This window comes from Babylonia areolata, chromosome 2 (assembly GCF_041734735.1).
Source record: "Babylonia areolata isolate BAREFJ2019XMU chromosome 2, ASM4173473v1, whole genome shotgun sequence".
Taxonomy (NCBI): domain Eukaryota; kingdom Metazoa; phylum Mollusca; class Gastropoda; order Neogastropoda; family Buccinidae; genus Babylonia; species Babylonia areolata.
The window spans coordinates 25,370,098-25,397,644 of NC_134877.1; the positions used below are offsets into that span (position 1 = coordinate 25,370,098).

Here is a 27,547-nt window from a genome sequence, read left to right on the forward strand (position 1 = left end):
AAGAAATGGGTAGGATTGATGATTTTTTTTTTTTAAAGAAGAAGATTGGAGTCTGGTGTTTTGACTGGTCTGTGAAGCTCATCGATAAAACTGCTTGATATGGAAAATTGATAGCTGATTCTGTTCAGTTCCATACCAATGATACTCCCGTGCAATCTTACAACCAATCAACATTCAGTACATATCATGTGCTTCGTCTCGACCAATCATTGCATGCGTTCCGAGACAGTGTCGTATTGATGTTAAAAATGGCGGAAGACAACCGAGTCGTATGAGATGGTGGAAGCAACATCTTCGAGTTGATCGCAAACATTGTGTGAGGTTACTGGGTATTTCTTTAGTTTGAATCATGCTGTGGTCACTAAATGCTTGTTTGTGGCTGAAACAAGAGCCAGTAAGATTCATTCATATTGCATTCGCGAAATGATAATGAACGAGCTACCAGTGTGGCAGTGAATATCAAATCAATGTACCAGTTGACAAAAAATTGTGCTGCGTTTGGGAATCGGTGCTGAAGACTTAAAACTGTGCTTTTGTTTTCGTTTTCATGAATTTTTAATGAGATGGCCAAATATTCTTTTGACAAACTATTTACAGCTGTAAGATTTGTACTCTTCGAAGATGAGGTCAGTTCTGTTACATGGCATCAAAAATTGATCTCAATCTGAAAGTGAAGCATCGATTTTGTGGATCTTATATTTTTTTCAAAGCTGCCCTTGCCTTATAATTTCAATCTATTGATTATGAATAATCACGGAAGTGATAGAACGTTTTAGTCTTAACATTGGTTCAAGCTTACAAAAGTCCCACACATCGAAGCTTTATCCATCGCCAAAGCACTGCCTTCTCTTTTTGTACCAGAATTGAGTGATCAAACACATCTGGGTTTGGGGCATGTGCTATAACCGCAAGTGTGACAGTGTGTGTGTGTGACTGTCTTCTGACATTCTTTGCTAGTACATTCAGTGTCTGAGTTGCACACATGAATTTGTTGTTTTTTTTCCCAAAGGCTGCATCTAAATTGTGTCATACACTGTTTATTTTGTGGAGCCAGTTTGAGCAGTTGTTAATCTCTGCTGATATTAAGGGGACAATGTAAGGCTTTGAGTGTGATCCACATTCACAGTATCAGAGTCAGTCATACACTGTGATGCAGCTGTTCAATGTAGTTCATGTTGAATGCAACCACTAATACTGTAATAGGGAGTGAGAGGCATGCTGACTATCGGATCCATATTATTAAGACAATGTGAGGCAGTATTGAAATCAATAAACTTGTTGTCATGGTGAAGGTCATATGTTATATCAATATATGTTTTCACTGGTGGTTATCAGTATGCAGTTGTGAAAACTGAGCAAGAAAGGTATGAGCATGTCATTCAACCTGTAATGTCATAATAATTACTATGCAGTTAGGTTAATATAAATCAAACACCCCACTCAGTTGAAACATTTGGCTGTTTAGATCTGAATAAGACATATAATCCCCCTCACGGCCTTAGAGGACTATGACCCATATTGTGTGAGTTTTTGTTTGTTGCCCAGGAAATTTATTATTGTAATATTACTTATTAGGGTTGTGTGATGGTGCTCAGTAATGGATTGCTGGCTTAAGTTTAGATTAAGAATTAGATATGATGTATGCAAGTTCCTTTTAGATCCTACATGCATCCATGGGGGGAGGGTGTGACTGCATGTCCTAGGGTGTGTATCTAGGTGAACACGTGTGAAATCACACCTTTGAAATACTTTGATTTTTTATTTTTTTTTTTTTTTTTTTTTTATTTTTTTTTAGTAAGTAAGTAGAAGATTACTCCTATAAAATGATCAATATAGAGCAAAGGGTATTTGGAAAAATAATAGGCTGAAACTAGGAAGATGGAAAGTGGGTTGCACATGTTTTACAAGAAGTTATACAGAGAGAGAGAATTATCTACTCGAGCCAAGGGTACTAAATTGAAGAAAAAAGTCATACTCTCGATTCCTTCTTTGAATGTCTTAGACTTAAACATTACTAGTAACAAGTCTTATGAAAACACAGACACACAGTGACACACACACACAAACACTCACACTCACACACACAGAAAAAGAACCAAATGATCCAAAAGGGAAACCATATTTAATCTGTCTTTTGTTTCATTGTGGTTTGTATATTACTATTAGTACTGTGTCAAAAGCTGTGTTTTTATATGCATATTGTATGCCTTTGTAAATTTGTTCCATGGTTTGTCACAGACCCACATCCAGACATGGCCGCACCTGATAAACTGAAAGCTCTGTTTGGAGACCTGGGAAAGCCAACTCTTCGTGGTGTACGCAAGTGTCCAAAATGTGGAACGTACAATGGTACTCGAGGGATTAGCTGCAAGAACAAGGCCTGTGATGTTGTGTTCAAGGAGAAGGAGTCGAAGAAAGGACACAGCGCAGAGGCTGTCAAAATTTTAACTGGGTCCGCAGTGCAGGTAAGTACCAAAGTTCCCTTTTGGGCTAACATACACTGAATACATAATTTGTTAACTGAGTGAGTGAGTCAAGGTAATAACATGCAATAAATACACAATGTGATAACAACAGTCTTAAGTAATGACATTTTGTTTGTCCATGTGTCTGTGTGTATGGATGCGTGTACATTTCTTTATCAGTGTGTATGTGTGTGAATGTCTGTGGTAAATTTAAGACAAATTTTTACCTTTTCTGGAAATAATTTGTCAGCAAGGCAGGTTTCACACTCACGCTCTCCGTTTCCGCACTTCCCCTACTGTATTCAGGATGCCAAATCATAAAAAGTAAAATGCTGCAATTGCACTTTTTCTAAGACTTTTTTTCTATAAAATTCTAATCTTGGATATGTTTCTGATAGAATTCAAGTATTGCAACAATACAAGGGATAGCAAACACTTCATATTAAAAAATTGATGGACACCATGGCCGTATCTGCTTCTTGCATCAATATGTTGGCACTCTGCGCCGATTATGACTGCAACAAAATACACTGTTCAAGTTTTTGGGAGTATGAAATACACTATACAGTGAAGCCATGGAAGAATCTTTTTGATCTCGATTGATTGTACAGTTTGTATAGTTTGAAAATAAAATACAGTATGCAGTATTTAAATCTTATTAAAGCCCTCAAAAGTCTTAGTTCAAAGATAAAGATGGTATTGATGCCATGGTCATGAGTTGCCAAAATCAATGTAGTCAGAAAAATGAACAACAAAAAAAGAATTCACGATTTGACCTTTTTATTGTTGAGCACTTTGGAGAATATAATAGACTAATTTATCCATGCGCAGAGCACTCAACCATATCCAGGTCGTCGCTTATCTTGAACGAAACATTCAAAAAGAGGTGAAGGTCATGAAAATGTAGAAATGGACGTGACTTTTCTGTTCAAATATGATCTCACAAGAATAGGAGAAAAGATCTATCTCCATTCTCTTATTGGAATTTGAAGGATACAAGTTTTACAACTCAAAGTTAATTTTTAGGACCAGCATGATTGCTGTGCATGGAATATGTTGCAAACTGCATTTTTTGTGTTGCAATGTAGATCGATTTTGGAGAGAGTTGGCTGGTAAACTTGTTGATCTTTCATTGAATGAAATGTTCTTGAAATGTTCTGTTACCTAAGGTAATGTGTTACTCTATCGAAACAAAACCAAAAATGTTAATGTGTCACAGTGTGTGTATGGCATGAATCTGAATATAAGAAATTGTTTAACATCAATTTTAGACATGTGTGGAATGGGAAAATGGTGTCCATCTCTTTTCTCACACATCATTGCGTCTCAAGCAAATAACCGGAGTATTCTGTTTTTTATTTACATTTTATACATATAAATTATAAACATGCAGTAATGCACAAAACTGACAGAAAGTGAGAAACTCACAAGATTGATGTCACAAAAATTAAGAGCTGTCTCTGACCAAAGTACTTTAAAACCTGCCACAACAAATTTAGCTTTAAAAACAAACAGAAAAGTTCTTTCTCCATAATCCAATAATACTATTAATAGGAATGTAAGTCTTCTGGATTAAATCATGTTTCCAGATTGTGAACATTAAAATTTGTGAATAATTTTGTTTAGTCTTCAGATGTGCAATATTTTTGTTGTTGCTGTCATTATACCTGGTTCATTCTAAATCACTTTCTCTGATGGAAAAAAAAAAAAAAGATATCATCTAATCATGTGAAAGTTTCTGGTTTTTTTTACCTGTCACAGTGTTCTGAAACCCTTCACCAGTTTCATTAATGTACTTATAGTACTGATAAACATGTATTGTTAAGGATTTTTGCATTTTCAGTGAGCACAATTTTTTGCTGCAGGTATTTTCAGTGCGGCTGCGTGACCGAGGTCCCGACTACCGTGGATTTGTGCAGCTTCCTATTGTGCAAGACCAAGATGGGAACCCAGCCACCGGTGTAGATATCAATGTACTGGCACAGGTAGGCTTTGCTTCTCCACTGACATTTAACAGAGCATGCCGGGTTCTCATCATCAGAGCCCCTTGCCTTTTTGATTTTTATTACAATTTATAGTGTAGAAAATATCGTATATTCATACAAAAATTGGAGAGACAGAGATTTGATGTTAATGTTATTGTTGGAGACAGTTGAGTTCCATTTTGATTTCTAGTTCCTTTTTTCAACTAAAAATTATTGGACTCATTTTAGATAGTTACAATATGTGTGTATGCTTATAAATATAATCCTGCAACAGTGATCACAGTCCTTGTATAAAAACGCATTATTTGTTATAAAAGTGTGAAAGTCAGCTGAGTTTACTGAAAACAGTCAAAACTTACAGAACTAGGCAAGTGGTAATCCTATTGTATACTGCACTAAAAAAAATGACTAAGAGTTAATCTAAACTGCTTTGTACAGTTGCAGCTGGAGAAATGAGGTATTTATTTCTGTGCTCCTTTGTCATTTCAACAGGTTGCAAGGTGTTTTGTTGCCAACTGCAGTCGCAGTGTCAGTAACATCTCAGGGGATCTGGCCAGTGAGCTCACCAAGTGGAGTCCTTGTTCCCACATCAAAGCAGCGGTGGAGTGCACACAGGAGGCTCAGCCCTTGATACTGAAAAGCTCCGTACTTAGCAGTTTACAGGTATGAGTAGTGACCTCTTTGAATTGTGTCAGTGTGTATTTTACTCTTTTTTTTTTTCTTTAAAAAAAATATTATTATTATTATTTTTTTTTACAGCAGATGTGTAGTGTGTATGGATCAGTCTGCATGGTTTGATTCCTGTAAAATGAAAACTGTATGTGTTTCTTTGGACTTGTTACTTTTGGTTTGCTGGCCTGTAATCATTTGTTTGATTGAATGTCAGAAACGGTATCTGCTGAAAGTTGACAGGAGGAGTGACAGGCTGTTAAACTTTAGGTAAATGGTAAAAACTGTTTGTATTTTTCCTGAATTTTTTGTTTGTAAATTAAGTTGATTTGAAAAGAAGAATGCTTGTCCAGTTCACATCCCCCCATCTTCATCTCATTTACAGTTTCAGCTTAGATGTAAATTGTCTGCAGCACATCTTTCACAAGTTTGTGGGCATCTATTACCCTTTTTTAGGTTTGATACGGTTTAACACAGTGCTGTTTTGGAAATGTTCAGGTGTCGCCTGAAATCAAGCAGATCATCTGGAACCTGGCGACGGAGACGAGCGGCCCCATTGTCCAGCGAGTGACCAAGAACATCATGGTGGTGAAGTGCAAAGTCAGCAACACGCAGCCCTTGGGGTTCCTGCATTTTGCTTTCTTTGAAACCACACGCAACCGCCAGCAGCCAGACTACAAGTTTCAGTGCAGCTGTAAGGCCTTCCGGGTCAGTATGGTAATTCTTCTCTGCATAAATCATATGTATTGTTTCTTGATGAGTGCATTGATTTAAGATAAGGTTTTTTTTTATTTTTGTTTTTTTTATCCGTAAGAATCTCATGTGAGCCATAAAGTCATTGCCTCTCTTGTTCTTGTTGAAATTATATAATTTCAAGTACAGAAAGCCTCTAAACATTATTCACTATCATTTATATATAGTTATTACAATATTAGTGTGCAACATCTTATAATTGTATAAACATTGCTGTTGTACCTTATTGCAATTTATAAACAATTGCTAATACATAACATTTTGGGTATAATAATAATAATGATAATAATAATAGGCATTTACATAGCGCTAAATGTTGTGCAGAGACAAATCAAAGCTTTTTCACACCAGTCAGTCACATGCATGCATAACTTGACTGGTTTTAGTTATTTATTTGACTTGTATCATCTTGTATTTTGATTTTCTGTGCCAGTCTATGAAGGGACGCCCTCGCGACGACTCCAAGAAGTACTGTGTGCATTTTTATGCATGTATATGCGCCTTTGTGGGTGATGACAAGCTGGCAGAAGAATTTGCCCACTACATCAACTTGAACAATCAGATGTTCCATGGTCTGGGTGAGTGATTATTAATTTTGACTGGAAGGTTGTTCTGTTGTGGGCTTTTGGTTTGCTTTCCATAAATGAGAGACGAATAGAAGAAGAATTCACAGGGTGATTTGAAAGTTGTGCCATGTTAGTCAGTCTTTGTGTGTGTGTGTTTGTGTGTGTGTGTGTGTGTGTGTGGCTTAAAGATCTTTCCACACTTAAGTTGTAAAGGCAGTCCCTTAATTTTTTTCTGCCCCCATCCCCATACAAGCTCAGGTATAGGAACACTATATTGATTGCAAATGGTGTGTGTGTGTGTGTGTGTGTGCGCGCGCGCGCGCGCCAGTAGCCCAGCCTGCAGTGATAGAGCCAGAGCAGCAGCAGGAGCAGCGTCAGGTGCTGACTGTGTATCAGCCTGTGGACAGCCTGGCAGAGATTGCAGACGGCACCGCCACGTTGGAAGTTATCGTCACTGATAATCTGCTGGCCTCGCCTCCAGAGAAAAAGATGAAGAAGGATGATCCTTTAGGTAATTGTTAGAGCAGCCTTTTTGGCTTATATATATATGAGCAGCCAGATTAGTCTGCTCGTCTGTATGTAAGTGTGTGTGTGTGTGTGTCTGTAGTGAATTTTAACAAATTAAATTTTCCCTTTATTTCGTTTTTGCATTCTTAGGCTGCAATGCCCATTGTCACACATTCGAGTGGGCTTTTATGTATGTGACGGTTTTTAACCCGCCACATCTCCCACCATCTTCATCAGCAATTCCGATGCAGGAAAGTCTTGGACTGGACAGGCTGTGAGTGAACTGAATTCACTGCTGCCTGGCTGCAGGTGCCTGACCGTGGTGTCTACAGACTGTCGTAAATTGGAGGGAGTTCCAGGCTAGCACCCTCAGTGAGGCTCGGCTTTCTCTTCCAAAATCCAGACAGGCATTCTATACATGGAGCACCAGAGAGACTGGCCTGGTGTAGCAGTCTGTTCTCACCCGTGTTAGTTTTTACCCTAGTGTCAAAATTTGGCCAGCACAGATGAAACCTAGGGTTTATGTACACTTACCTGGAATAATTTCCACGGGGTAAACTTGAACCAGTCAGAACTGATTGACCCAACCACACCTCCCCATTAGTGGAGTTTAACCCCTGTCGTAACGGATATGGGGGTTAAAAAAACAATATACAGTACAGTGCAATCCAATACAATGCAATGCAATGCAGTGCAATACAACACAATACAAATACAATACGTGTCTGTCTTCACTCATGGTGCAGCAGGGGTAGTGGCCCAAGCCAGCAGTGCCTTGCTGACGCTGCAAGAGCAGAAGTCGCCAGGAATGCTGCAGCCGGCCGCCGTCAGAGCCAGCCCTGTCAAACAGGTGCTGCAGGTCAGCAAGCCTCTGCCCACGCCCAAAAAGTCTGGTGAGTCACTGTCTGTCCTCCTGTCTGGGTTGGAGCAGGTACAAGATTCTTCTGACTACTGTGAGTGATTGATTGATTGATATGGATACTTATATAGCGCCTATCCTCGGTCAGAGACCAAGCTCTAAGCGCTTTACAAACGCAGTCATTTACACAACAGGCTGCCTACCTGGGTAGAGCCGACTGACGGCTGCCATTGGGCGTTCATCATTCGTTTCCTGTGTCATTCAATCGGATTTCAGGCATGCACACCTATGCACTTATACAAACATGTAACATTTAACATTTTACGTGTATGACCGTTTTGTTTATTTACCCCACCATGTAGGCATTGGGGTGTGCATGCTGGGTATGTTCTCGTTTCCATAACCCACTGAATGCTGACATGCGTATTTGATCTTCTGCGTGCGTATACACATGAAGGGGGTTCAGGCACTGGTAGGTCTGCACATATGTTGACCTGAGAGATAGGAAAAATATCCACCCTTTACCCACCAGGTGCCACCGAGATTCGAACCTGGGACCCTCAGATTGAAAGTCCAACGCTTTAACCACTCGGCTGTTGTGCCTGTCTTACTGTGGTCTTGAATCAGACTGAGAAATGGTTTTGAAAGCAGCTTCCTTGCAGACACGTGCATAAGAAGTAAGCCACTGATTTTGGAAGTCACTTACTTCTTATGCACAGTTCTGTGGATGTACTATGAAAAAAATTCCTCAGTCTCATCAAAACGAATCCTAAATCTCATCCCTGTTGAGTTAACCAGTTCTTGGCCCAATCTGCTACAGTGAATTTACACTGCTGTGGCCCAAGTTGCTGTACAGTTGGCACTGAAAATATGCAGTCAATTAAAGCGGAATCGTGGTATATGTTTGAAACATATCTCATTTAAGCCTTTGCATACTTGATTTTAGGTAGGAGCTGGCCTTGGCCAAAAAAAAAAAAAAAAGAAAAAATCCTCGCCTCTGGTGGTCAGTCTGCAGTGTGAATCACTTTGCCATGGTGGCTGGTTTGTTCAGCATGTCTTGAAGAACTGTTACTATTTTATTGTTTATGTGTGCCATTCCAGACTTCAAAATGCTTCATTGATAGTAATGGTAGCTGTTCCTAGCAGTTACACATTGTAAACATTTCTTTCTCTTTCTTACCTCCCCTTTCTCTCTTATTGTATTGTGTTGTATGACTCTTTTGTTACAACAGAATTTCCTGTGAAATTCGGGTTGCTCTCCCCAGGGAGAGTGCATCGCTTCACTGAGAGTGCCACCCACTTTTTTAATATTTTTTTCTGCTTGCAGTTTTATTTGTTTTCCTTTTGAAGTGGATTTTCCTACAGAATTTTGCCAGGGACATCCCATTTGTTGCCGTGGGTTCTTTTACATATGTTAAGTGCATGACCTCTGGTTATAATCTCATCCAAATGACTAGCGTCCAGACCACCACTTGAGGTCTAGTGGAGGGAGAGAAAATACTGCGACTATGGGATTCGAACCAGTGTGCTCAGATTCTGTCGCTTCCTATGCCTGTGTGTTACCATTAGGCCAACACTCCATCCACTCCCATCCATGTCTGTGTCGTTGTGCACCTTCAGGTTTGATTCCAGTTGTGAACACCATGCTCCTCCTCTGATTCAGATCGAGGGCTGTCGGTTCCTCCCCAGCTGGATGAGAGCCAGGTCAGCTTGCCGTTCCTGCAGTGGCTAGCCAGCGTCACAGAGAGGATCAACCAAACCATGCACTATCAGTTTGATGGTGAGAATACTTTTCTTTTTTTGTGTGCAGTGTTTTACAAAACAACACAGATTTCTCTGTGTGAGATCAGGGTTGTTGCTTTTTTCCGGGAAGAGTGCGTTGCTACAGAACAGCTCCACCAGTATATTAAAACAAAGTTTTCTAATCGAGGGGGCCGAGTCGAAACGAGTACACAGAATGTAAGAATAATATACAGACAAGCCGCATGCAGAAAAATAAGGCCAAATGAATACGCTTAATGGCCAAAAAAAGTGTAAGACGAGACAGAGCGAAAACCTAACAAGATGGCGTGGAGAGCCTTGGCCAAAGGAATGATTCAGCGCTTATAGCTTTTAGAGCGTTTGATTGGCTAAGAGCGGACCGGGCAAGACGGGTCGTCGTTTTCACTGTTAGCCGCGCGAAATTTGGCCAAGCAGAGCAAACCGATAGGCCTAGTTTGCATCAGTTTGACATGGTAAGTATATGTATCACCAAACATGGAGTATAATACAAACTCCTCCTTTTTCTATCTGCGGATATGTCCGTTTTACTATTAAAGTGGAGTTTCTTCTACAGAATTTTGTCAAGGACAACTTTTTTTGTTACTGTGGGTTGTTTTACTTAAGTGTATGCTGCACACAGGACCTCCGTTTATCATCCCATCCGAATGACTATACAGTAGTATATATTACTACAGCTATCAGCGGTCCCCATAGTTCTGGGAAAGTTCAAAGGCCTTTCCCTTGTTTGTTTATGTTTTAGGACTTTTGAGTATTTATATTTTTTGGTTGTGAGCAATGCAGAAAAGTTTTTGCTTGTGGCTGTTAACTCACTCCATGCCAAGAGTTTTTGCCCTTGCAAATCCCAGAAAACCCAGGGTTTGTATAGGATGGAAAAAAATTCTCAAAAAAACAAATAAACACCCAGACAATTGAAATTTAGTATGTGTATTCAGTGAATGTTGTTCCATGTTTGTGCAAAAAATTAAATTATTTACTCACCATCTTGTTGTTGACCACGGTATTCATTTTTTGTGTATTTTGTAGCATTTTTGCACCCATCAGAAAGGTATACCAAGTGTCCTTGAACAGCTTACAAATGTTCCACATCACATCCTAACACTATTTGAGGAACTGAAGACCTAGTACATGCAATGAAGTATGAACAGATGGTGGAGAAAGTTGAAAATCACACACACAAAAGAAAATATTGTCTCTACATAAAAAAGGGAGTTCACTGTACACAAAAACCTGATGTATTATCACTGACAATAGTCTTGTCTGGAGTGAAAAAAGCTCATGGCAGGTGATGTTGAGTCCTGGGCACAGCTTCACACACAGTGGAACTCCACATTTTGGACACCAGTTGGCAGTTTGGTGTCTTGGTGTGTTGTGGCGCTTGAACAAGTCTTCACAGACCTTGCACTTGCAGTAGCTGGTCACTCATATCCACTCCAGCCATGTTGGTGATGTAGTCTTGCACTGCAGCTGGCTTCTGTCTTTCAGGACGGTGTCGTGTTGTCACACTGACCATGGTAGTTGGCAGCATGACTGTTGTCAGCACATGAACTGGATTTTTGACCTGCCACTTCAGCACAGCAACATGACCTGCTACCATACACACACACAAATGATCATGCAGGTCTGACTCTTTCTTCTTATTGTTGTTTAAATTATTTGTTTGCTTATTCCCTTGTTTATTCTAAATATTTATGTGAATGGAAGCATAATGTGGTAAGTTTTTTACATGTAGTCAAAGAAAACCACTTTAGATTTTTTTTTTTTTTTTTACAATATTACAAACAATAATGACACTATCATCAGTATTAGTACTATTACTGTCATTTCTATAGCGCCTTGTTCTACAAATAAACTCCATGTTATTGTAAAACAGAAAATAAGTAAACATATGCATGCAGTCACACACACACACACACACACACACACACACACACACACACACACACACACACACACACACACACACACACAAAGTTGTACACCTGAGCATGTGACATTGTTTTGTTTCACACACACACACACACACACACACACACACACATATATATATATATATATAATATATATACACACTCATCATTTTCAGTCCAATCACTGGCAAAAACACCAGCAAAGTCGTCCGTTTCCTCAGTGACTTCATTGTCAGTGTCTGTCAGCTGGCACCTGGTCAGGACTTGCTTTCCTCTCCACTGTAAACACCCTCTTCAGCGGCCGAATCTATTTCTAGTTCATCGGGATATGGTTCACAATCACTGTCCGATAAACCAACATTATCTCCTTCAACATCGGAGCCTTCAGTTTGGATAATTTCCAAAGTAGCTTCAAGGCTGTGTTGCGTTTGACCTCTCCTACCGTGTCGAACACTTCGACGCGACGCCATCTTGTCAAACAACTTGCAAAGCTGACCGAGGGTATGCTTCGTTGTCGTCTGCTAATGAACATGTCACTACACACACGCAGTGTGTGTGAACGAAAAGTTGGCCGGAGATAACTTAAGAATCAGTTCTGCTTTTGAGTTTCGTATCCGACACGTCACTCCAACAGCACGACTTTTCAAAATCCAAATCTGCATATGCGGACATTGGCATCGAACGCTTTGTCCGACGACATCCGCATATGCGGACAATGGCAGCGAGTGAGTTAATCACTGGCAGTAGGAGCTGAGGTTTTTAATGTAAACAGCAGTGTTACTCTCATAATAGATCGTAGCTTTTTGGAGAACAGTGGGTATGGTCATCTTATTGCAGGATGGATGGTTGTTTGATAAGCATGGTATTATTTTAATGAGCACATAGGCTTGAGCATCACAGCAGGATGATTTTTAATACTAAGTTGTCTTCATACATGTCAGTGTTGCTGTGTCGACAAAAAGTGAGCGTTAAGTGTCTGGTGTGTGTTGGTGTTTTGCACAAAATGTATGAAATAGAAAAAATTTAGCCGTATGAAGAGCACAGGAACAGGAGTCCAGATGGCTGCCGGAAAAAGAGGGTGCTAGTCAGGGATGTACAGGGGAGGTAACCCACTTCGGGAGGTTATCGGCCGTAGCTACTTTCGTTTTCTCCGCATAGGCAGGTAGTAGTTTGCATAGGACAGGAATCAGACCCCTGCCAGAGTCTGCACTAGTGGGTCATGGTAAGTATGTTACTTAAACATAATTTTAGGAAGAAAATTTCCTGTTACAGGGATCTAGTGGCTGTTTATGCTCAGCAGTTCTGCCTTTTTTAAGAGTTTATCAGAGTTCCATTCCCTAGTCACTGCTTGCCAGGCGTTCTGACAAGCTGAAGCTCATTCAAACACCATGAAGCATTTAACAGTGGGTTATTTCTTAATTCAAATCTTTATTCAGAATCCCCACCCACCCCCCTCCTCTTTGACATGTTTTATGTAGTCATGTCAGTTCCGTTTGTGGTGTGTGTATTCTGTGAGTTCAAATTTGTGCAGAATAATATGTGCCTGTCCTTATCTCTGTGTTCCCATGTTTTTAGTTCTGTAGGCAGGGTTCATAGGACAGTTGTGGAAGTCGGGGAAAGTGAGAGAACCATTTCCAGGGCTGGAAAAGTCTTGGGAAAATATGTCTTGCCCCTCTGCGGGTGGAACATTCTTGGAATTTGATGAAACCTTTGACCAGTACCATTCAGCTAAGAGCTTTTCACACACACACACACACACACACACACACAAAATTAAAGATCAATACTGGGTTGTCCACTGATATCTTTTGTCAAGTGATTAGCAGATGAATTGGTTGTTCAGTTTGGCTGTGTGTTTTGTTTCGTCTTGAAAAAAAAGAATGGAATTTTATTTGGTCACACTAATGGGAAACCTTGTGTATGTGTGTGTGTGTGTATTGTGGGAGTTAAAAGGTGGGGGATGATAACAACAATGTGTGTGAGATGGTGTGGTGTGTGGTGTGTTGGGTGCAGGCAGCCCAGAGCCCCTGGTGTTCCACGCCCACCAGATGATGTTTGACTGCCTGCAGCAGCGCATCTCCGGAGGGAGCCGCAAGAAGCGCCTGCCCAACTGCACGTCCAGCTTCACGCGGCGCGACGCCCTGCCCCTGGGCTCCTTCACCAAGTACACCTGGCACATCGTCAACATCCTGCACGTCAAGCAGATCTTTGACACGCCCGAGGTACTCTGCTCTGCTGGCTTGGCTGCTGCTGGTGGTGTGTGTGTGTTTGTGTGTGTGGAGGGGGGAGGGGTATTGCATATTGTGCTGTAAACCTCTCAAACTCTCAAAACGCTTTACAGTAATGTAACAAATATGCACACAAAAATGCATGTGCATGCGTGCGTATGCATGCACCACAAACTCATGCACATGTGCTCTCTAATACACACACACACACGCACACACACACACTTGCGAGTATGCACATACACACTTAAATGCATACATGCTCACGCACATACACATACATGTGTGTGTGCGCACATGCTTACGCACACATGCTCACACATATATTTATGCACGCACGCGCACACGCAAACACACACACACACACACACACACATACATGCTTGCACGCATGAATAAATTGGGTAGAAAGAATGGTAGTCTAACGTTTCAAGTTTCGGAATGGCAAACTTTCCTTTCATCACTTATTTATAGACGTAAATTCCTCCACTGTTGAGAAGAAATGGGTAACTTGTGCACTTTTGCCCTTTGCTCAGTGAAATAGGATAGCAGCTTGGCTTACCTGTATGACTGAAAACAACAGAATTAGATGTGTCCTCATATTTGACGCGCTGCTTGTCACATATCTGTATAATTGAACCTAAACAAAATTCATTGTGTCCTCATGTTCGATGCGCTGCTTGTCACATATCTGTATAATTGAACCGTAACAAAATCAGACGTGTCGTCATGTTTGATGTGCTGCTTGTCACATATCTGTATAATTGGACCATAACAAAATTAGATGTTCGTCATGTTTGATGTACTGCTTGTCACATATCTGTATAATTGAACCATAACAAAATTAGATGTGTCGTCATGTTTGATGCGCTGCTTGTCACATATCTGTATAATTGAACCTAAACAAAATTAGATGTGTCGTCATGTTTGATGTATCATTATGACAGGCAGAGCAGCTTTGAGCTTTCAATTGTGTGACCATTGACTAGCGCAGTGAATGATGTGGCGTTCGCTGTGTTTTTGTGGCTGGGATAAGAACTGTCATCAGTACCTGAACTCAACATTTGCAACACTCTGCCTGTGATGCGGCGTTCCACTGTGTAGCACCCCCGTACAACCCTGGAGGATTGTTGGAGCGGTGAGCAGTGAAGCTTTACCCAGTCTCCTTTCTTTGTCAGCATCACTTTGAATTTGAAGCTTGTAAAAAAAACAACTGCGATCATCAGTTCTACAGGCGAGTTGTGAGTGAAGGGGGCTGTTATTGAGTGTTGACCTGTGTTTCCAGATGCCGTTGGACATCACCCGCAGTTTTGTGGAGAATCGAGACGGAACCTATGATTTGTACGAGGCTCCGCGGGTGTCTGTCGAGAACATGGACGACGGGCTGAAGACAAAGAACCAGACCCCCATCCGGCCCTTTGAGTTGAAGACCTTCCTTAAAGTGGGTCAGTAACTTTTTTTTCCACTTTGTATTACTTTGTTGTATTTTTTGTCACAGCAGATTTCTTGGAGTTACTCTCCCCTGGAAGGTGGCCTTTCCATAAGAGCAGTGACACCCCTTTTTTGTCTTTTTTTTTTTTTTTTTTTTTTCCTGTCTGCAAGAGTATTTGTTTTACTATGAGAGTGGATTTTTCTTATAGAATTTTGGCAAGGACAACCCTTTTGTTGCTGTGGGTTCTTTAATGTGCATTGAATGCTGCACAGGGGACCTGGGTTTGTTGTCTTATCCGGGTAACTAGCACCCAGACCACTTCTTGAGATCTAGTAGAGGGGAGAGTGAAAATCCTGGTCTGTCTCTGCATGACTTGAACCCATGGTCGCACGCTTCATAGGCAGGTGCATTATCACTAGGCCACCTTTCTGCCCAAAGTAGTTTAACTACACATACTTTACCGTGACCTACTAGTGCAGACTGGCAGGGAGTCCGATTCCTGTCCTGTGCAAACTACTACCCGCCTATGCGAAGAAAACGAAAGTAGCTATGGCTGATAACCTCCCGCTGCTATTGAAGTTTGTTTCTTTTCTTTGCCAGGTTTCTTTTTTTCCAGTTGTATTGTTTTCATTGTTTGTTTCCTTCTTCTTTTCTTATTATTTTCAGTCGTTACGGATATCCCATCTCTGTTTCGATAACATGAAAACCAGGTCTAATGCATCATTGCAGATTTTGAGGGATCACGTTAATTATTTTATGTTAGTTTGGCATATCTTTGTTGTAGATTTTGTTTGCTTTGTCTTGCATTTTTTTTAGCTTATTTGTTGTGGAGTGTATTTTTAGAGTGTCTGCTCTTTCTTCTTTTTTCTTCCCAAAGCAGATGTGGTGTAGCTAAATAGGATCAGTCTGCACACTTTGACGCTGAAACTGAAACTCGAAATGGCAAGAGCACTGTTGTGTTTTTGTTACTGATGTGCTTCAGGATACTATTGTCAGTGTGTTGACATCATTTATCTGTGTTTTCCCATCTGTGTGTCCTTATTTTCCATCAGTGTGTCCTTATTTTCCCGTCTATGTGTCCTTATTTTCCATATGTGTCCTTATTTTCCCCATCTGTGTGTCCTTATTTCCCCATCTGTGTTTCCTTATTTCCTCATCTGTGTGTCCTTATTTTCCCCATCTGTGTGTCCTTATTTTCCCATCTGTGTGTGTCCTTACCTGTGTGCTTATTTTCCCATCTATGTTTCCTTGTTATCTGTGTGTGTTTATTTTCCATCTGTGTGTCCTTATTTTCCCCATCTGTGTGTTCTTATTTTCCATCTGTGTGTCCTTATTTTCCCCATCTGTGTGTCCGTATTTTCCAACTGTGTGTCCTTATTTTCCCCATCTGTGTGTCCTTATTTTCCAACTGTGTGGGCTTATTTTCCCATATGTGTCCTTATTTTCCCATCTGTGTCTCCTTACTTTCCCAGGTAACACGACCAGTGATCAGAAGGAGCCCACACCATTCATCATCGAGTGGATCCCAGACATCCTGCCAGTGTCCAGGATAGGGGAGCTGCGAATCAAGTTTGAGTACGGCCACCAGCGAAACGGACAGATTGAACAGAGAGTGTGGCTGCCTCCTCAGGAGCTGCCCATGCAGACTATTCAGGTGCAGGAGATCGGCTGACAGGGGGTGGGTGGGCTGGGGAGACCGGGAGGGTGTGTGGGACTGCAACAGGGTGCTGTGTGTCTGGCTGGGACAGAGATGAGCGGCGTGTGAGTGGCCGAGGCTCCCCCCTCCCACTCCCCCCCGTAGAGTCATGTGGTGCTGGTGGCTGTGTCATTGTGACTGCGCTGACTGATAGGCGGCTAGTTTTGCAAAGGTTGTGTCTGACTGATGCGGCTGTGACCTGGGGGGGTGGGGGTGTGAGGAGGGGCGGGCAGAACTGGTGATGTGCTGCCCACTGTGTGTGTACTGACCTGTTGGGTATGTGCAGGGCTGTCACCCCCCCCCCCCCCACCCCCCTGTGCTTCACCACACATTGTGCTGAGTAGCCTGGTCAGTATTATGGTGTTCTCTGCTGCCAGTGTAGTGCAAGTGGCATGTGGAAATCCTTTTCAGTTTCAGCTCATGGCAATGGTGTGTGGGGGGGTGGGGGGGGGGAGAGGAAGGGATGTGGTGGTGATGATGATATCACTCCATGCCAGTCGTTGGACTGAAAGGAGAAAGCTGCCATCTCCTTCTCTTGTGTGTGTGTCCGCTCTCCCCCTACTCCCCTTCCAGTCATACCAGATGAAGGTGATGCTTTTATAAAGCACAGCCTAAGCAACTTCAGACTGTGTGTTTGGAATTGAGTGTATCAGGTCCATGACTCCATGTCACACTTCTGAAGCAATATATATTTATTAGCTTTTATTATTGTTACCTTTTGAATGAATTTCTGATTTTTTTTTTTTTTTCATTTTAAGATATTGTATGCATTCATATTTATTGCTTGATTGTTTTGGTCATTTCATTTATGAAAATGGTGATGTTTCAGGAAACGTTGTTTTTATCATCTTCATCGTGAGTTCACACCAATCTTTGTCTTTTAGATGGCAATCTACATTTGAGTTTGAAGTTTGAAGTGGTGTTTTGCAAATGGCTCAGTTGATGAAGATCTGAAAATTGTATAAGGTGATCTTCCCTCGAGTTCTGGTGTTAGTGATGTTAGATAGATGGAGTTGTTGGGGTTTTTTTTTTTTTTTTTTTTTGCTTTGCGAATGATTCAGCAGATGGCAGATCTGAAAAATCGTAACCACAGTAAAGTACGGTAGGGGGGCGGGGTGTTGTGGGGGGTGTGAGAAGGAGAGAGAACTCTGAATGACATGGCGTGTGAAGAGTGTTGAGAGTTGTGTGAGACGTCCACAACATTTGTTCTCAGCTCAGAACAAATTCTCAGTTGAGATTGAAGCGTGTATGTCAGCTGCCTGTGCCTGTGCCAAAAGAAGAGTGTGCTGCTATGGAGTGTGGTGGGGTCCCTGCTTGCATTTTTGTGCCAGTCAAAACCATGTGTGTGTCTGTGTGTGTGTGTCTCTGTGTGTGCATGTGGTGTGGATTTGAACCATTGAGATGAGTAACTGGTGAATGTGAGTGCTGATAATGTTGTTGTTTTTCTGTCTGTTTTTGAAGTTGAGGTGCAATGTGCATTAAAAAGTCCTGGACTGTATGAATGGTGTGTTAAGTGACCGTTTTTCTTGGTTGTGATTGAATTGTGACATTGATTGTAAAATGTTAAAATGAATGCTTGTCACTGTTTTCAGTACTTACTTAACACTTTATTTTCTGATTCGTCTTTCATCTTTTGTTCTAAACTTGACTGGTAAGTATAGTTAGGTAATTTTCTTTCCATTTGTTTTAAAAAAACACACAAAAAAACCAAAAAAAAAAAAACCCCAAAATCTGCCCGAGCACGAAGGGGAGAAGAGTGAGAACTTACAAAAGAAAAAAATATTGCAACACCCCTGAATCCTCAGTATTTCCCGGCAAGGGGAGAGCACTTTAAAAAAATCTGTCAGGGGGTAAATACTTTTTACAGTTCTCAGGCACTGAATGTGTTTAAAAAAAAAAAAAGAAGAAATCTCATGTTCTTTTTTGTTATATATATATATATATATATATAAGAAGAAGTTATGTTCAGACTAACATGGAAAGGGCATCAAACTGAACAAAGGATGCATCAGGAATGAACAAGGGAAAGAAAATCACTCTTCCCTGAACATGTGCGTGCTTTGATTCACACATAAAAACTTTGGAAATCAAACAGCTGAATGGGCTTTTAACATATATTTTTTTTATAGAGTTATTTGAGTCCAAGGCAGTTCATGAGATGAAAATTCAGAGAAATTGCTGTCTCAGAGATGAGATTTTTTACTGTAATTTTATGGAAATCTGTAAATCTGAGAGCCCCAGGGTTCAGTCCTGAGATTGGTGTAAATTCGTTGAGAAAATCAGGGGGTAGATGTATGTGTGATAGATTCGTTTTCCATTGATCGAACTTGTGTGTCGGTCTGTATTCTGAACGGTTTGAATTGCTACTTGATTCAAAATGCAGCAAATTGATGCTTGAGAGAACCCGTTTGAAAATGCCACTGAAGGTTGTAAGTTTTTTCACGTTACTCACATGGATCTGAATTAAATTCACTCTAAAACGGAAAAGCTATTCAGTCTGTAGTAAAGAGGCTTTGAGAAGAGACTGACTTGTCAGTCTTATTCAGACATGTTTCCTAACCGTGGCTGTTGACTGAAGTCACACCTGCAGTTGTCAAAATGCCTATCATGACAGGCGATCAGTCCGTGGCACATGTTGAGACTACTGTGAAAAACAGATGGCACACACACACACACATACATGCACACACACATTCGCAGACGCATACAGATGCATGCACGCATGCACGGGCACACATACATGCACACACATACACACCTGAAACTACATCAACCGATGATGCAGCAATACACTTCATGACTGCAGATATCAAAAGTTGTTTAGATCTGGGAACTATTGCAGGTGCACCAAAGATTTGTCCATAATTTGTTTGATGCAGCATAAAAATTTTTTTTATACGTGCGTGCAGTCCATCTTTCATTTTCACGTTTGTACATGTGTTTCTCAGTCACTGTTTTCTTCGTTATTGCATGGCTGTATTTCTGTATTGCACGACGTCACTCCACCACCCTTTTTGTAACTGTGTGTGTGTGCATGTAGGCACGTGTTTGCATAGTCATGAGTTGAAAGAATGGGATTCACACACACACACACACATTCTCTTTCTGTTTTGCACACATACGTGTGAATGTGCACTATTACTCAGAGTTGAATTGAAAACACACACACAACCACATATACAGACACACAAACACACAGAGTTGCACCCACACACTTTCTCAAACATGTGCGTAAACACACACACACACAGTTGCATTGAAAATGATATTCACACTCTTAGATGGGTTATTTTATACCATTCTAGATCTTTAAAAAATGTAAGTTTGTGGTTTTATGAGTTTATTTGTATTCAGTGATTCACCATGTACCTTATAAGTAATTTTTTTTTAAGATAAAATTTTCTATATTTGATTGCAGGAGATCCTTCAAAATGCCTTTTAAACCATATTCTTGATTCAGCTTCAAACTTTTTTTTTTTTTTTTTTTTTTTTTTTTTAATTTGGGTAGCCTAGGTGGATGTTTACCAATTCATTGAACCACAGGTGACAGTTACCTGTACTCATCTTTTTCCTGGCTGACAGTTAGCATAAACTCCTGCTGACATAAGAATGTGCATTGTCTGCATGAATGTTGACCTGTTTATAAACACATGAAAATGCAAGTATGATAATTAATTCCATTATGTATTTCAGTTGTATTTGTCAGGTGCTAGATGCAGATATTTATAAAAGCTTGAAGTTTAGGTGCTAATGGAGGAAAATGTCCCTGTCTAGGGGACTGTCTTTTGTTCTGGAAGCTTTCAACTTGAAGTATTGCCTGGGTATGTTAATGAATGAACTGGGTGCAGGTTGTCTTAAGCCGAGTGAATGGGTTGTTTAACTGTAGGATGAAAAAAAAAAAGAAGTTAAAATTGCCAAAGTCACATGTGGATAATTGAGGGTTTCCAAGGATTGTCTATTTTGCTGTTTTTTCAGTGATGAGAGGGTGTTTTAGGATTTCACAAAACCAGAATTTCAAAATGTTGAACCTCTGTTGTAGAATAAAATATGGCATTGATCACTTATGCATGGACTTTAAAATTTTGCTTCCATTCCCACGAGAGAAAACGGTGTAGAAGTTTGCTTATTTTGTCATTGATTATGATGAAGAACCATGTTCATGTTTAGTTAAACGCTTAAATGTATGCATTTGTTTTGTATATGTGTATGTTCATTTTTGTTAACAGATTTTAGGATTGTAAATGTCTGTTGCCCGTTGACTGACTGTCCTGCTACCTTGATCATGTTGGTGGGAAAATGAACAGGTCATAGCTTGCTCGTTTCCCTTTCATATTCCAGTAAGTATTTAATGGAAGAATGGACGATGAAATGAAAATTTCAGTCTGTCCTCCTCTCATTTGCATACCTTCCATATATTATTTTATGCCTATCGGTTAAATCATTGTCACAAACTGAACAGTTAGTGATATAAGTGATGAATGGTCAGCATCCTTGTTTAACAAATATGGATTCACAAGTGGATCTATTTTCTCTCTGTTGCTTGGACACACGTCTAGTTGTATCCTGGTTTAGAAAGCAGAAATCTGTGGGACAGAGGAAAAGTAAAAAAGGGTTGTAGAGAATTGTAATGTGATAAATATTTTGTTGGCCATTTAAAATATGTTACTATTAAATCATTGTCTAACAATCTCATACTTTGCTGTTCTAATTAAGAAGAAACTAGAAAGACTTGTTATAATATGCCATCTCAGACATTTTTTTCAGACCACTGAACATTTTATATTTATGTGCTTGTTATTTTTTTGTAGTGTTTATTTGCCTATGTTAGTTATAACTTCATGAAGGGTAAATCATGTATAACAAGCAATTTTTTTTTCTTTCTTTACACAACACCGTCAGTATTGTTTATACTTTTACTGCTCAGTAATTCCAGATGTTCTGTTTCCTTCTTAAATTTTCTTCACAAGATCCATGGAATTTGTAACATGTATTTTTACCAGCAGTTTCAACCTGCACTCCAAGAAAGAGCAGACAATTAAATGGTCTACTGGCAACGGCAGCAGAGCCAATCAACACAGTAAATGCTGACACAAGGAACTCCAACCTTTGTATTCATATATTTTCACAATGCACAAAACAAACATCTGTTGTATTCATACATTTTGCACAACCAAACTTTGTAAGAACAATTTAAAAAAATCAACGTAGATTTAGCCACAACATGGTTAGTACCAGGTAACTGGTACCGTTCAACACAAACTGACTGCAGCACTGCAGTAAAATGCTAACAATGTTCACAACCATAGCACCAGTGGAGATCTAAGCTCTTCAGCTGACATGAACAGATGGTCCCATTATTGAAGGATTTCTTTTCTTCACACATTCTCCAAAGAATGCATCCATCAAAGTTAACATGATCGGAAAAGCTTCAGAGTTTTTTTCAGTTGCTACTTTCAGCTGCAGTTCTTGAACTCCATTTCAAAGGCACATCTGTGACAACACACTTCAACAAAAGCAGCACAATGACGAAAAAGTGCAAGTCTGCACTCAACAGTACGCAGCAGTGATGAGCCAGTTTGCAAACACTGCATTGTTTTACACTTGGGGGGGGGGGGGGGGGGGGGAGAGAAATAATAAGAAACTGTCAACTGATGAATACATGAAGTCTTACACCTAGTGAAGAAAGCAGAAAAGTGAAATGACACACTGTGTTGTTCAAATGTATTGCACTTGACAAATTCACAACCCCTCTCAGTCCACAACTAAAGAACACAACTTTCATTCAAAAACAGACTTGTTGCCAAGGCACAAGATATATTACATAATATTCACTGAAATTGGTTCACTTCACTTCAGTTAGTCACTAGGATCTATGCTTTCTCGAATGACAGGCTTTAAACTATAAGTACAGAGATAGAAGTGACATGGAAAAGCACCAAGCACTTGAGATTGCCCAAAGCCAAACTGAGATATGAACATTAAAACATGAAAAATAAGGACAGACGAAATAGTCTATTTGTATGATGTCCAATTTGTACTATTATAACAAAGTTTGGTCAAGTTGTCATTGACTGACAGTGTGGAGATGAGAATAACAAAACAACCCCCCCCAAAAAAAAAACAAACAAAAAAAACAAAAAAACACACACACAAACAACAAAATGAAAACTTTCTTAAAGAATGACATCCCCCTTAAAACATTTTTTTTCAAACATCAGTGACCCTGCATTCATGATGAAAAACCCCCGAAAAGATACAGAAGTAACTCTGAAGCTGGAAGGTGGGACCCAGTCCTATCGCCGTTGCAACGTTCACCAAACAAAAAAGTCAGGTACCTGTTCACAACTGGGTGGAGTGAGGAAAATCAAGTGTCTTTCCCAAGGGCACAATACCACGCCCAAACAGAGCCTCAAACCCTATTTACTGGTGAACACTGGATCACACAAGTCCAGTGTCTAATAGACTGCCACAATGCCTTCTGCATCGTCCACTTTTATACAGAACCGTTCAAGGGCTGCTGTAACATGTGGGTAAGTGCATGCATTCTACACCCAGACCAGGTTCTTAAGACAGGATGAAGCTACTTCCATCCACATCACAAGCAGCTGACATTGGCAGGAAGGCACCTATTGATGTCTTGAACAGTTATTTCTCATTCTAGAGTTAAATTACATGCTAACAAAAATATAACCCAAAAATGTTACAACCCTGTTTATCATGATTTTTAGTTTTACATATCAAGTGATGACACTTGCACTGTCTTGCACCTTTAATGTAGCAGCAGCTGGATGGATGCAAGTGGAAAGAAACATGGATAATAATCTGGTGGAAAAAAAAATGTACGGACAACAAAAATCTGAACCAAGTTACATAACCAGACTTGACAGCTGGACACCCACCTACACAAACACACACACCATTCATGCAAGATATGAATGTAATCACTATACAGTCACAATTCACTGTGGTTTGCCATTTTACAAAAAGACACTTGCGCACGAAACAAAATGAGACGCATACCTCTAGCTAACTGAAAGGTGGAGTATACTTGCCTCTATCTGTTGCAATATTTAGCTTTACCCTGTGATTAAAATATTATAGTAAAACATCCTTAGGAGCCAGTGATAAAATCAGTTGATAAAAATCTCTGAAAGACAAGACTCACTCACAATCACTATTATATCATTTCAGAAGTATAATAAAGTTGCAGAAAATAAAAAGTGAGATGGTTTATACTATATAGCACATAAAATCCTGCATTCAGTTTTTAATACTTGACCCAAATTAAGCTGAAAGAGGAAAAAGATTATTTCAAGCTTTCAGATATGTATAGTATGTTAATTTGCACTGAGTAAAGTACCGAAACAAAACGTCTGCCTCAGAAATTTATAACTAATCATTTTCAGCATGCCAGATATGTTACTGTTAGTTTGCATTTGCGTCAAGTGCCTAAACACAATGTCTCCTATAGAAATTATAATTCAGAAAAAAAAAATGTCCAGTGGCCCCACTGTGTAAAATGTTCCAAATGAAGTCCACAAGCAGAACCTGAAGCATACATTTCAAATTCACTTTTACTTTTCTCTATCTGGCTTTAGGAAACTGGCCAAGGTAATAACACTCACAGACTGAAACAGTGAGAGTAACTGATAATTCACAATGACACTAAACATGACAGCTATCACTCAGAAGTCATTCAAAATACACGAATACAATGAGTTGGAGACATCAGTTAACAGTATCCATCTGTTTTATGGTATACATTGTGACTCTGTGTAAGTGTGAGAGAATATGTGTGTGTGTAAGTGCATATATGTTTTCAAGCCAACATCTTTGGCTGCACTTTGCCAAGAACGATTATTACAAAAAGAAAAAAAAAAAAAAATATGAAAATTAAACAACAAAACCGAAGGAAACTACCACCAGTAAGTAAAAGAACAGAGAAAGAAATTTACATCAGCGTATCATTTTCAGTGACTTGAGTTCATGCAGTGATGCAGCAGCCACATCGAAACAGGGCTTTTCAAGGATTTACCATCATGTCACCGTCTCCCTGATTCAGACTGAGACTTGCTAAACAATGATTCCCTCCAGTCACACTTGACAAGTCACTCCCATCACATAAATAACATGTCTGGCACCATCACACTCAAAACATGCATGCATGAGCGCATGCACACAACATATTCATGTGCACTCACAGTTGTGAAACTTATCTCTCTCCCCTTCATTTGCTCTTTTTTTCTTTTTTTTTTTACCCTTCATTTGCTCTCTCTTCTGCACCAACACAATGACACACACACACACACAACAGTGAAGTTTCTGTATGATGAATCTCAAAAGGAAAGTCGGGACACAAGATCACAAGACACATGTCATGAATTCAGTTCTACTGGCTGAAGAGAAAGGTTCCCACTTATACGTTCGGTTTTTTTGTTTGTTTTTTTTGTTTTGCAAGCATACGGACCAACCTTGAAACATTTGTGATCACTTATATAGTTTGTTGCCAGTGTTTTAACCAAGTATCAAACTTGGCTGCTCACACTCGCACACGCAACAGTGATCTGACGTCACAACAGAAATACAAGCCAAAAATAAACAAACAACAACAACAACAACAACAAAAAACAGCAGTTCGCAGCTACACAATCACAGCTTCCTCACACGAAAGTGACGGTGTGTTCTGAGAAAGGCGAGGAGGCGTCCAGCGTGCCGGACGACAGGGGTCTGGAGAAGGGAGGTCTGCCTGGAGGAGAGGGGCGGTGCAGAGGGGCAGGGTGGTGGTGCACGTCTGCAGACACCACCACCGTGCTGGGGTTCAAACCCTGGCCCCCACCACGTCCCTGAGGGTGGGCGGGTGGAGAAGCTGACCACTGGGAGGGGGGCTCTCGCGGGCTGAGCACTCTGGGGGCATGGCTGTTGAAGCCTTTGGTGGTGGTGGTGGTGGTAGTGGTGGGGAGGTAGGGAGGGTGGGCCACAGACCCGTTGGGCACACTGTTCCTAGGCGTTCGTATCGTCTGTTCTATGGCGTTCACACTGTCCTTCACCCTCGTCACCGTGTCACCACTGTTCCTGCTCCACCCTGCTCCCTGCGTGGTGGAGCTCTGTGCGCCCTCTGGGAATGCCCCCCTGGAGCTGTTGTCCCTGGGGGTTATCACTGTTTTGTGGACACCGGAATGGTTCCTGGGCACCGCCAGCCTGGCCCCGTAGGAAGCGGGCTGGTCCCTGGGCGTGGCTGGCTTGCCCTCGGCAGGACTGTGTGCACTGGGACTGGTTCTCCTGACCGCTTCTCTCTGGCCGCTGTGGGGGTCGGGGGGAGAGTACCGGCTGCCCCCCTGCTCTCTCACACTTTCTTTAACTCCGTACAGACCACCACCGGCTGTGGTCAGGGGGCTACCATTTTCTCTGGGGGCATCTTTCGTCCCTGGAGGGCGTCCCTGCTCCTTGCTGGGATTTCTCAGGGTGGGGGGCCCGCCGGGGACAGAGTGCCTGTGGGGGGTGGAGGCAGAGGTGGGGGAGGACCTGCTGCTGGCTGTGGGGGTGCCTGAGGAGTAGACTGGGGGTGACGGGGAGGACTTCACCGCACCGCTCTGCCCCTGCCTGTAGCCCACCGCAGTGGCGTAAGAGGGTGGGGAGGTGTAGCGCGGCACACCCTCCTGTGGCCCGGCGGACCCCAATGACGGAGGAGACGTGGGATTTGGGGAGGGGCTGGAGGAAGCCGGGGAGGAGGAGGAACCCACTTCGGCCACAGACACAGACTTGGGGGACTGGCGGGAGGGGCTGGCTCTGTGACCCACCTGGTCCGCGTCCTGTCTGGGACTGACCACGGACACTCTGCCACCTTCCGACACACTCGGGTTGGTCGTGTCGGGCCGAGAGCTGGTCACGTCCTGGGAGGAAGACGTCACATCGGGATGGGCTGACCGGGGAGAGGCAGACCTCCGACCTGACACTGACTGGTCCAACAGGCGACGGCGCGCAGGGATGGGTCTCAGTGACTCCTTCGGAACCTCTGTCGCTGACGGCTTTTCACAGTCGTGCAGCTTTTCTGGGGAAAACGTTTCAGGGGAGGCTACTGGCGCTTTGTGGCTGGCTTTGGCAGGACGGAACACACCATCAAAGTGTGGAGAGACAGTTTCACCTAGCGTCTGCAAGTCTATGCTCGATCTGGAGTGAGCGTCCTCCTTTCTACCGCTCTGGGAGTCCACAATCACAGGCTGCATGGAGAGATAGGGGTTCGGTTCTCCCGCCGAAGAGGAGGGAGTCGTCGCCCCTTTCGAGGAACTGGACTGGCCCACTTTGGAGCGAGGGGTGCCGAAGGTGGTGAACCCTCGGGGAGTGGACCTGGCCGACAGCTGGATGAGGGGAGGGATCTCATCCACCTCCCCCCCTCCCTGGCCCTGTGGGTGGGACTGAGGGTCTGGGGGCCCACTGTGCATGTAGTGGACGTCGTCGAACATGTCTGGGGGGGGCAGCACTGGGGGGTCCACCTCCACCACCCCCAGGTCCAGGTCCCCCCCTGCCCCCTCCCTGTGCGTCACCATGTCCACTGTCTCCACGCAGTCGGCGGCGGCCAGCAGGTCCGAACCCCTGCCCCCAGTGCTCCTCCACTCCTCCTCCAGCTGCTGTCTGTGGGCCTGGGCCAGCTCCTCCATCAGCCGCTCCTCTGGGCACACACACCGCAATGACAATCATCAT

The 27,547-nt window shown here is 41.8% G+C and overlaps 2 protein-coding genes across 7 annotated transcripts in view; one reads left to right on the forward strand and one right to left on the reverse strand.

Moving 5' to 3' along the window:
- The first annotated feature begins 248 nt into the window (after positions 1-248).
- LOC143299468 (uncharacterized protein C2orf42-like) lies at positions 249-18,347 on the forward strand. 4 transcript variants are annotated; one of them, XM_076612719.1, is made up of 12 exons: positions 249-321; positions 2,239-2,465; positions 4,331-4,450; positions 4,943-5,113; positions 5,618-5,827; positions 6,306-6,450; positions 6,767-6,949; positions 7,692-7,838; positions 9,468-9,584; positions 13,507-13,715; positions 15,007-15,166; positions 16,626-18,347. In XM_076612719.1, the coding sequence occupies exons 2-12, from the start codon at positions 2,253-2,255 to the stop codon at positions 16,823-16,825; spliced, it is 1,875 nt and encodes a 624-aa protein (XP_076468834.1). In that variant the 5' UTR covers positions 249-321; positions 2,239-2,252; the 3' UTR covers positions 16,826-18,347. The 4 variants fall into 4 exon arrangements, with proteins under 4 accessions (XP_076468834.1, XP_076468807.1, XP_076468825.1 ...); XM_076612692.1 differs by having other exon boundaries at positions 257-314; XM_076612710.1 differs by having other exon boundaries at positions 257-314; positions 7,695-7,838.
- Positions 17,577-27,547, reverse strand: part of LOC143299451 (regulator of G-protein signaling loco-like) — a 107,116-nt gene continuing 97,145 nt past the window's right edge. For all 3 annotated transcript variants that reach the window (XM_076612672.1, XM_076612662.1, XM_076612680.1), the window contains exon 16: positions 17,577-27,515. In XM_076612672.1, coding sequence (XP_076468787.1) covers positions 25,510-27,515 — 2,006 coding nt within the window. In that variant the 3' untranslated portion in view covers positions 17,577-25,509. The remainder of the gene's footprint in view (positions 27,516-27,547) is intronic.

What these genes read in the sequence shown, in the direction of transcription:
- LOC143299468 (XM_076612692.1), top strand. Translation starts at nt 272, where the DNA reads ATGAGATGGTGGAAGCAACATCTTCGAGTTGATCGCAAACATT. An exon ending in TAACTGGGTCCGCAGTGCAG is followed by an intron (nt 2,466 to 4,330) that starts GTAAGTACCAAA and finishes TTTTTGCTGCAG; the next exon opens with GTATTTTCAGTGCGGCTGCG. An exon ending in GAAGAAGGATGATCCTTTAG is followed by an intron (nt 6,950 to 7,691) that starts GTAATTGTTAGA and finishes CTCATGGTGCAG; the next exon opens with CAGGGGTAGTGGCCCAAGCC.